Below are 11,295 nucleotides of genomic sequence, written 5' to 3'. Positions count from 1 at the left end.
GTATATACAGTATAGTGCTTTATAATGCTCTCGCTCGTTTCGCTCCTGGAACAATAAATATCATACAAGAGAACGTTTGGGTGTAATATGCAGAATAAATCGCTATGGAAGAGGTGCTACGAATCTTCCCATCCCACCTAGGATACGGCTCATGGTTTCCTCTCTCTCTCTCTCTCTCTCTCTCTCTCTCATGTAGGCAGCAATAACTCAACAACAATAATACAAAACTCTCTTTATTGAACAGATCCAAGCAATGAACACAGGTCATCAATTTTATTTATTTTACAAGCACGTCTTTCAAACTCTCCTTGCCTCACGAAGAAAACATGAAGCTCAAAATAAAAATCAAGACGTAGAAATAAAGTCATTTGGCTACGTCTCAAAAAATTAATATAATCTTTCTCTCTGCCGTAGACGCATCAGGGAAATTTTATTATTCAGGGTTAATAGATTTTTTTTTTTTCTTGAGAGAGAGAGAAATTTAAGTCATTCTGTAGGTTACTTGAGACTGTTTTGATTTTTTTTCTTTTTCGAATCTTACAGCCGGAACAAAAAATAACGTAGATGCGTCCATGGAAAGCGAAAGATGTTATCTCTATGTGACTCATATTTTTATTATAACTTTAGTCGATAATTTATAAGCTCTGTATAAATTTTTTTGTGTTTTTTGTCGTGTGCTTGAGAAATGCAGATTATTCTTTCATCTGACTCAGCTACATGAAAAGTATAAGACATTATTTACAAAGGAAATGAAACACATGGTTAAAGGAAATTACTGAGCCAAGTAAACACTTTGGGATTCCTGTATATTTTTAAAACTTTTTTGAAAATGAAACGCAGCAGAAAATTTAGCAAGCACGAATGGTTGTCTCTATATGCTCTTAAGTTTTTTTTTTTTCTTCTTCATTTTCTTTATTCATGGGACTGGGAAGATGAATAATTAAGTGTATGGCTTGACCTCAGTGCATTTCCTTGTTTTGAGTCGTATCTTTCACTCGACATGACAACAAAAATGCATCAACAGGTTTGGGTGTGTTTCGTGGCCTGTCAACTGCGCTTGTCTTTCAACCCCTCCAGTCCAATGACGCATTTTCCACTTCATTGGCATTTTCAGACGATTTTCCTCGCATTGGGATGGATTTTTCTAGCTGAGGGGTTGAGATACAGTCCATGTTAATCCGTAGGGCTCAAGGAAGCTGAGGAAAACCGTCTCAGCAAAGTACGTCATTGGACTGAATGGGTGGCTGCACTCAAGAAGGGGGTATGAAGGGGTGAGGTGGCTGAGGATGCATTCACTCACATAAGGTCACATTTCAGTTGCATGTTAAGATGACACGTTGCACGGAACATCCCTCACACGTGTATTGCAACGTGGCCTGCATCGTCATTTGAGGCTACAGGATACACCCACCGATAAAAGATAACGATAAACCTACTTAAACCCACATCAGCTCAGTTGTTTCATATACTTCTTTTGTTATGAAAGGAGGACATTTGTAGTCAGATATATGGATCTTTTTTCTGTATTTGTTATCCTTCTTCTGTTCATCTTCTGTTAGAGAGAGAGAGAGAGAGAGAGAGAATGAATTATCGTGGTGTTACCTGTAGGCCCATCATCCTTGTTAAATCAGGATCACATAAATTCTTCCACCACAAATTACTTCCGGTGACCCAGTTACAGATGAAAACTTCCCTCCAACACTTTTAATAGTTAATCCTTTCACTACGATGGCGTCTTGTGGTTTATTCTAGCCATCTCCAGACGATTTTTATGCAGTTTAGAAGTTCAGAATGAGGGAGGTTAGATAAAGCCCTCCATGATTTGATGTCTCAGTTCTTAAGTAAAATCGTCGTGATAATGTAAGTAAAAAAACAGGACTTTATAGTGAAGGGGATAAGTATTTTCTGAAGCTAAAAATCAGTATTATTTTCTCAGACAAGAAAAACTGTGTACTGAATTCTGACACAAAGAAAAAAAATCCAAAAAGTACAAAAACTCGTACTAAATTTTGACACTGTGAACGATTATAAAGATAGCCAGTAATGATAAATATAAAAATCATTCCAGAGAGTACAAAAAGCAGTCGTACCGAATTGTTACTTAAAATTTCAATATTAAGCTCTCAGTATATACAGTCATGGTCCCCGTCAGGCTACCTTCCATACACAATTAAGGGATGTCCCAGCGGGTGTTGATAATATGGCAGTGGTCTCTCATGGTCCTACCTATCTCCAAGCTTCTGTGGACATCCTAGGCTGTGGTACATAGAAAAGGACATTGAACACTAATTACGTATTCTAAAAATCTGTTATTCCTGTTAGCTAAGGGTTGGAAATCAGGGGTCTAGTGTGCATGTGAGAAACAAAACTTTCTATTGTCATCGTATCCTTATAAGTAGTAATATCCACATAATAAAAATAATCCTGTAGGAACTCTTTAATGTATGTTGTGACTTTCGGGTAATAAATTTTTTGGCTTATTTCTTTAATGGATACAGCCCTCTCTATCCGCTTTGAATGTCGTGTCATAAAATTTTGTAGCCTAGGTTTGTAAATGTTTCTAACAATGTAAATATCTCTTTTGTGCGGGTCAGTCGATGCTTTGTGAATTTCGCTTAATGAAACTTGTGTAATGTACGTTCGTGTTTTATTTGTAGCATCATTTTTCTACCGGTGACAAGATACATGGCGAATTTCGTGTTATAAAAGTGTATAGAGATAAGTTTCGTAAATGTCCTTTCTAATAATGTATAGCATCTACTTTGTATCGTTCTCTGGTGATGGTTTGTCCTACGAGCTATGGCATAACCTGTATCTCTGGCGGATCCGACAGGGGTGAGGTTGTAAGGAGTGTGGCCCCTCCCTTTTATCGTCTTTGGCAATTTTCTGTCTCCTGCAGCAAATATATATAATAACTGAAAGAAAAAATGATAACTGTAAACTTCCTTACTGTACTACTTTGGCCCTACCAATGAAGTTTGTAGTTTTCAGTTATGTATTCCACTGTGTGTGTGTGTGTGTGTGTGTGTGTGGTGTGTGTGTGTGTGTGTGTGTGTGTGTGTGTGTGTGTGTGTGTTATTAAGACAGATTTTAAATGCATGATTCGTCAGTAGGAAATCTAAAGACATAAGTCCTTTCCCCCCCTTCCGCTTTTGATTAACACTGGATCCGCCCCTGCTTCTGAAAGTACTAACTCTCTGACCTGGCTGGATTTGTGAGCAACCCAATTCACCAACAAATTACGATCGTTCCTCTTGTGTGTGTGTGTGTGTGTGTGTGTGTGTGTGTGTGTGTGTGTGTAAGAAGGACAAGGAAAGGTGAGAGTAGCGTCCTGTGTGTAATGTTCCTCCTACAAACACAGAGGAAAATAATCTTGTGGAGTATGCTTTTTTGCAGGAAGAAGGAAATAAGAGAGGATTAATTTTCCACGCCTCCTGTTCTTCCTAGAAATCAAAATCCGAGTTACGAGAGGAAAAATGATCGTAAGTGCGTTCGTGAATCCGGATCCTGGTGGTGAGTGATGAGTGAGATGATAAAAAGCTTGATTTGTGAACTTCAAGAGTAATTGTGACTGAGTGCCTGAAAAAAAATTAACACTAACAGATAGAATTAAGTTATTGTTTCTTGATAATATTATGTTAACTATACATTAAAGCCTAAAAGAATTCATAACAACTTGACTACATGCTAAAGTTATTTCTAGTATTCCTTTTTCACGCCCCTGATACCTATAATATACAGGTCACATCACGGGCTCTATTCTCATACTCTTTGTGATTCATATATAATAACTCTCGGCTTCCAATACAATGGCTCTATATTAGTACAAATTTTATAGATCTTTTAGCAATATAAACTTTGAGGCTAAGTATTATAAAAACAAAAATGGTAGGTATCATAGCATTGCATACATTCAGGCTAAATATTATACAGAAAAAAAAAAAATCTTTGTTTCGACTAGTGATTGTTAATGAACATCGCGTACGTAAGCAAAATATTAAAAAAAAAAATGGAAGCTTTTTTTTTTTTTTTCAGAAGTTTCGGGCAATACATAAAAACAAGAGGATTTGGCTTCCTCGTAGAGTTGTACTGTGCTTGGGGTGAGACAAGCAAGAAAATATTCACTTTTTACGGGATGAGGCACTTCTGGTAACTACTCGACTGTTCCGTTCGTTTCCGCCAATTACCCGGGAGCATTTACGGAGTTAGACGTGGAACCATGTGACTTTAGATGAGAAGGAGCATGAACGTAACTACACCATGCTATAATATACACTTAGAGATCAATATTAATGCTCCACGGTCGCCCTTTGAGGTTTTTAACCTTGTATGATACGGAAAAATTACGTCCATCTCTTGGGGAGTACCAGTATAATAATAATAATAATAATTGCAAAATCACACTAGTTCCTTTATCACACTGAAGCGCTACTAACACTAGCCTAGAAATTAGCGGCAATAATAGGCACAGATATAATATTAATTTCAGTCTCTAACCCATATAAATAATCTAATGTTCAGGGGATGTATGTAGATGACACTCTCTCGAGATGGAAGGGATTCTTGGTAAATAATGCAATGGACTGAATAAGTTGCGGGAAAAACGTAGAATTCCTTTTCCTAAGTTCTTGTGCGCCTTAGGAGCAACAGGTTTCCCCCATGTATCCTTAAGATCCTCCATTCTGCATCAGTTAAAAGTATACTGTACTATAATCATCCCGTATCTTCCAAATTAGCAACCTAAATAATTCTAATCCATACCCAGCAACGTCAACGTATCCCCTGCTATCCTTCTGAGAACACACAAAGTCACTCCATAATTTCTCCGTATCATATCTATTTTTCTCCCGTGTAATTTGCTGTACATCCAGAACTTCAGCATCGTCCAAGTGTTTTCCATGTCATTTGCTGTCACCTCATGCAAAATCTTCCGCATCATCCAGGTTTTCCCAGTGTAAATTTGCTCTCATATCTAGAACTTCCATATACCATCCAGTTCCTCGCATGAAATCATACTCATGTCATCCAAAACTTCCATTATTATCCTGAAGGTCCTCATGTGTCCTTCTTGTGGTTCGGGTGAGGATGGTGGGTGAGGTGGACGGGCTGGCTGGTGAGGCTGGGTGAGGCCGATGGATGCTCGTTTAGGGATTACGCTTGAGGACAGAGCCAGAGAAGGAGGAGTGAGGGTGAGAGTCCTTCCAGTCGCGGTACAGGTAGAAGGAACCGATAGCATAGGCAATCATGTTGAAGACGCCGAATACCTGGAAGATGCACACATGTCAGAAAATTTGATGTGATAAGGATTGATTGTTTTACTATTATCCCCACCACAAATAATCCTTTATAAACCATCTTAATTTTAGGACGTGGCCTCACATCGGTACTAATATGACTGCTACAAGGTGGTTTTTATTCAATTATGGGCAATTCTCATCCGTTGAAGGGTAAAAGATGCTATATGATGTTCAATTACTAGCGTGGAGAGCAGCGATTTCCAGCTTTTGTGGTACAGCCTCCCAGGTGACCGTCTGTTAAGTCAAAGGGGAGGGGAACAAACACGTAGTGGGTGGCAGGGGATGTGGGTAATGCGTACAGTCCTGAGCCACAGTTTCAGCTCACCCTCTCCCATCTTATGCCTGGCAGAGGGGAAATAGTCGCTAGCGATTCACACCAAACGAAGACCTGTTGTTCAGTAGTAAGGTGTTCGTGAAGTGCAATTTTTATGTTATCAACCAATCAGTCTGATATTTTGTTAGGCTTAATGAAGGAACAGTATGACCTCCTTGGAGAAGTTACGTAATGATCTCGTTCGTTCGTTCGTTTATAGATTCCCTGCACCTGTAGTGCAGGCCGGGCCATACATTAACCCGGTCAGTGGGGTATGGGCTGGTTAAATAACAGTAAGTGGGGAGGACAGGACCTGGGGATTGCCCAGCACACACGTCCTGTCTCCTGGCTGGCTTTGTGGTGTGTGTGTAATGATCTCATCTCTTTAAGCATTATATTTGAAATGCCTGCACAGCAATATGTTATGATACAATCACTTTCCCTTAAACAGGATTTAAAATTAATAACTCAGGATATTTTAATGTCCAGTTTTGTCAGCATTGTAATAAGCAAATTCCAAAAGAATTATTTCTCATCATACCGTTTGCTCTATATTTTTCTCATTTTCTACCTGCTGTCATCAACGCTGGGCACATGAACAGTAACTTGGCATCACATTTTTCGCCTTTTACTTTATCTGTTGAAGCCGAAACCGTGATAACAGCTCCTAACTTTTCATGTGAAAGAATTTTTAATGTAAAAATATTTAGTTTCGATATAGGGCTCATATTCTTCATTCAGTTCTTCAATTTACGATAACAATGCCAAACCAAACAGTATTTCAGACTTATATTGGATATGTTAGTTGTATTTAAGTCATTATGATGTGCTAAAGGCAATTGGCTCCATTCTTTGACAAGGGATATTACCAGGGCAGGCTTGTGTAATGGGACTTATGGTGTCTTCTCTTAACCTGCGGGTCTGGCAAGATAGTCTGCAGTAGGGAGTGAGAAGACTGAGTGGCAGGTGTAGTCATGCTGGTAATTATTTGTTCATCAGAAATTTAATTATTCTGGCTTTTTTAACGCGAAAATCATTACTTTATTTAAATTACAATAGGCATGATAGCTACATTGTTTAGAACTGCACATGAGCATTTAAATCTAACCAGAACAATTGATTTTTAATGCATTTTTTACACTGATTAATGTAGTAGTTTCAACAGAATCCTATCAAGCCATTGTTTCTTTCTGGGCGACCTATAAGAGGAAACTATTTTTTAAAGTACATTAGCCTGCAATTGATGGGCAGTTCGATATTTCGTTTCGTTGCACCAGGAACAGTTTGTAAGGACGTTGTTACTACTGTAGTCTGGAAGTGCTTCGAACAGTCAACACTAAGTCTTTGTTTGGTGTTTAATCTTGGTCTGTACGTTCTTTCATCCATGGAAAAGTTCAGAGGGTATGAAGCTATGGCTCACAGTTGTAACAAACTTGCAATATTGATATTCACTAAAGTTTCAGTTTACTTATTTTGAAAAATATTAATAAGAGGAAAGTTATTTAATTTTATTCGTGTATCTGTTTTTCATCAAATGACATCAGTATCATGCCTGTCAGCTTCGTTAACACAGAAAATCTTATCTGGTCTATTACCGATTAAAATTCACTTTTAAAATATTCATGTATAACACTTCGTTTACAAACGTTGTTAATGTATAAAGCACTTATAGATTGACTTTAACCATTTAATCGTAAAATCTTGTTCTTCCGTTTTGAAAATGCCATATCTATAAAAATCAGTCATCCAGTGTCGGTTCAGTTTTTTTATTTTTTATTAATATTTACTAAACCATGTACACCATGAAAAACCTTGACAGTAGAAAAACAGTCCTGATGCTGGTCATGGGATCCATTTTTAATGTAATGTATTCAGGTCACTAGGTTCTCTCACTCTTAGTCGTTCGTACAATTACTTGGGTGTTTTAGGCAGCCCACTTCACCAGTTTGGTATACATTTATGTCTGTCCAAATACTGTTATTGTAAAAAGGAGCAGTAGCATGATCTACAGTAGTTTGTAACCCACTGACTGCTAGAAATTTTCCTTATCTGAATCTTCAGAGAATGACAGAATGACAGCAGTACCTATGAGTACAGTTTTGAACAAGGCAGAGTTAATGAAATGCAGATTTAATAACGAAAGTAAAAATTTATTTTCTGTTGTCGTCTGTCGTCTGTAACCATTACCATGACAGCTAAAAAATAAATGTTACTTTAAAAACTGATGATACTGTTACTCCATGATCGGCACGTTCATGATGTCCCATGTGTTTTAGATACAGGATTGCTGGAGAACCGTATATTGAGTGATTTTTAGACAGTGAAATTCATATTGTAAAATTTAAAGAAGGGAACAGCAACAATCACTGCTTCATGAATGACGTCACATGGCTGAGGAAGGTTGAACCACTGGTGCTGAAGGCCAAGTGAGTTAATTGTAAAGGAATCTCTCAACCAAATTAAAAATTACAAGGAAAGGCTTGAGAAGCTCCTAAATTTTGGTCACATGTGGAATACTTGTTGTTAGATGTGATCCACCGGTATCCCACATTAAAATGAGGTCAGCCACGATAAAGAAAGGTCAGGCATGTTGTATCTCATGACGTGCTTCAGAAATTATCAAAAACCTTCGAGTTTACAGTTTTAATAAAATAGCCCTGAGTCTGTAATTTTACCTGGTATGTGCAGAGAGGCCAACTTATTTATTCTAACAACGCCTAGGATGAAATAAGTACTTAACTTGAAGTAAATCTAAAATATAATCTGATATCAGTGGAAGTGCAACAACAACAACAACAAATACTTTCAACACTTGTACTATCTGTACAGTTATCACTGTGTAATTAAAATAATAATTTTGTCATCATCATCATCATCATCATCCGGACCTCCTTTCCCACCCTAATGCAGGGTGCGGAGTAGCATCGTCCAGACAGCCAGAGTTTGCACAATCCAGTGGGCCATCACAATTTTGTAATTTTTGAAAATACTGAGATACAAATACTGTCAATGCAGTCTTCACATCGTTCAGCCACATCGCTTAATTCGAAAAGTGATATTTAGCAGATGAAATGAAAAGGATTTGTATATTCTCTGAGCTGAATTCTCGGGTGTAAATGCTGCACTGAAAGTAATTTTCCACTTATCAACATAATTTTTTCTAATGCCTGCACTTCTGATGATATCATTCGTGAAAATTTCAGATCTGCTCGTCTTCATTGTTAACTATAATCTGAATTAAGCTGAACATCATCTGGGAAGTCCACTGATACAAGTGATAGTGAATAGATTTCATAACTGTATTCAAAGAAATTACATACAATGATGTTGTTTACTTACCTGTGGTAAAACCAATACAAACGGAACTGTGTGAAGGAAACAAACACAACATTAAACATATAAAGTCAGTAGGCTTATATCCTCTAGCCTGCGTCGGGAGAGTCTGATGAAACAGCGTAACAACCAGTCAAGTCTAGGTACAGTCAGGGACAAACGTTTGCCTACTGTAGTGCTAATTTCAGAATTAGGACATAAAAGTTCCTTTCCTCCCTGATATATCAAAGAAAATCAGCTGTGGGCCTTGAAACATACCAAGCATCTCTCACCAAAGGAATATTAGCCAGCAAAGGAAAACAGAAGTGGTAATAGTAGCTTTAGCCCCAGTTTCATCTGAAATGTGAACCTAGTGAACTGAAGCTGAAAATGCCCCCGTCTACAGTCCATCATCCTCCTTTGGGGGGATAGGGAAGTAGATGAAGGACGTTTTCATAACCAGGCACTTGAGCCGCTTGGTTATATCAGTGCCATGAAAGCGTCCCTCTACCAGGTGAAAAGAGATGAAACATAAGCTCAGATTTGTCCCTGATTGTACACACGGTCATTTGAGTCCACCATAAGCACTCTCAGGAAGGTGGGAGGTGATGTTAGGAGGTGGATGCTACAGTCGGCTCCACTTCTAAGTAGCACAGGGGATGGTGGGTTGGGGTTTTATGTAGCACCAGTGTACATGCTTACGTCTTATGTCTACTCAGGTCTGATTATTATAAAGAGGTTGTGTACAGTAACCTTGAGACATAAACAGATACACAAGAGTCGCAAAAGGTCCCCAGCGCCTCCCCTCCACTGTGGTACTTGGAAGTGGAGGCGGTTGTATGTCAAATGTGAGTGTGGTTCTGTCTCTGCTAATTTCGGCATCGTATGGCGTGTATTTCCAGTTGGTTTTGGAAATTTCGTAATGCCTCTTCTGTAGCAATTTATCTTATACATTAAACTATCTCTTGTATACTACTGATGGAAACTGTATCAGTATTATACATATATGCATAACATACAAGATAAGGTTAAGTTTTAAGATGAAAATATAAGCTGCTAATGAAGATGCATCAAAGTCTCCTATGGTAACGAGAATACAGCCATTTCAGTCGCACTACATAATCCCTTGAACCTGGTGACATCTTTTCTACTTTATTCATGCCAGACGATTTTACTCAGCTTAACTCATCACTGGTCATAGCCTTAATTGTAGGATTACCTGAGTTGGTGAGACATCTTTTTTTCCTTAGCTAGACAACTCCGAAAACCCTAAGAGCAGTAGGACAAACCATAAGAGCACTGCATAACACTGGAAGTAGGCTATATAACATTTAAATCTTCACAGTCCACCCTGCCAATTACTCCTCAAGTTATCATTGTGGCAGGCTTTGTTACCTGTGCTAATAAAGTTGGACGGAGGTTATGTTTCTACATTAGTCTGCTTGTGTACAAGAAATCTTAAGATGTTGTTATCGGATTTCAAGAAAATTTGGTGGATAGGTGGGCAGTGGGTCTAGGAAGAGTCGGTTATATTTTGAGGAGGCCCAGATCCAACCACAGAAGTAAATCATAGATTTTATTGGCGTTGGTTGACGTATGAACTCTCTAAGACAGCATGACAGGGCACGCTAAGATGTAGAATCAATTGTGTGAAACCATTTGTCAGGTAGGAAAGAGAAATTATAACAGTAGTTGTAATAGTTGTTGTTGTTACCTCCACCAGCAAAGCTGGTTGAAAGTTATGTCTTCACCTGTGTCTGTGTACAAGACACCTCAAAATGTTGTTAGCAGATTTCAGTGAAAACTGATGGATAGGAGGGCAGTGGGTTAGGGAGAAGTTGATTATAATTTGAGGTGGATCAGGATCAAGGTGTAGAAATAGATAATAAATTTTATTGGCGTTGGCAGAGGTATTCCCTCTCGGAGTGCCCACTCTCCCAAGTAGTTGCTCCACATGCCTGGGGCCATACCTGCCACAACCTGTTTACAGGCACTTCAAGGCAGTTAGCCCATATGAACTTTAGTATGCAGTAGAAATATTTCTGTTTTGTTTGATTATGGTACAAAGTTCTTATCTCTGCTTAGTGAGAAACTAGACGAGTAGTGCTTTGTCAGCTGCTCATCGTAATTTGGTGGGACAGAGATTTTCAGAATGAGATGGTTGTATAAGAAAAATTGTCTTACACAATACAAAAGCCTCCAAAGCCTCCAGTGAGACAGTTTCCTCTACGTTTATCGTGCATAGAAATGGCTTCACATTGCAGGTACAGTACAGTTATGGTTTTATGTAAAATAGCCAGGGAGTCGTGGTTAAGTTGCTGCAGATTCCCATTTTCGGCTTACTTTTCTGTCATATCTACAACAGCTCCATGA

The 11,295-nt window shown here is 38.4% G+C and overlaps 1 protein-coding gene across 3 annotated transcripts in view; it reads right to left on the bottom strand.

Annotated features, from left to right (window-relative positions):
* Window positions 1-216: 216 nt before the first annotated feature.
* LOC145414705 (CKLF-like MARVEL transmembrane domain-containing protein 4) overlaps window positions 217-11,295 on the bottom strand; it is a 107,149-nt gene continuing 96,070 nt past the window's right edge. For all 3 annotated transcript variants that reach the window (XM_080284231.1, XM_080284229.1, XM_080284230.1), the window contains one exon: window positions 217-5,264. In XM_080284231.1, coding sequence (XP_080140357.1) covers window positions 5,145-5,264 — 120 coding nt within the window. In that variant the 3' untranslated portion in view covers window positions 217-5,144. The remainder of the gene's footprint in view (window positions 5,265-11,295) is intronic.

The sequence above is a fragment of the Coenobita brevimanus genome, chromosome 100 (assembly GCF_032717465.1).
Source record: "Coenobita brevimanus isolate Jiangsu-jjx chromosome 100, ASM3271746v2, whole genome shotgun sequence".
Lineage (NCBI taxonomy): Eukaryota > Metazoa > Arthropoda > Malacostraca > Decapoda > Coenobitidae > Coenobita > Coenobita brevimanus.
This window is presented reverse-complemented; position numbering and strand designations above follow the sequence as displayed.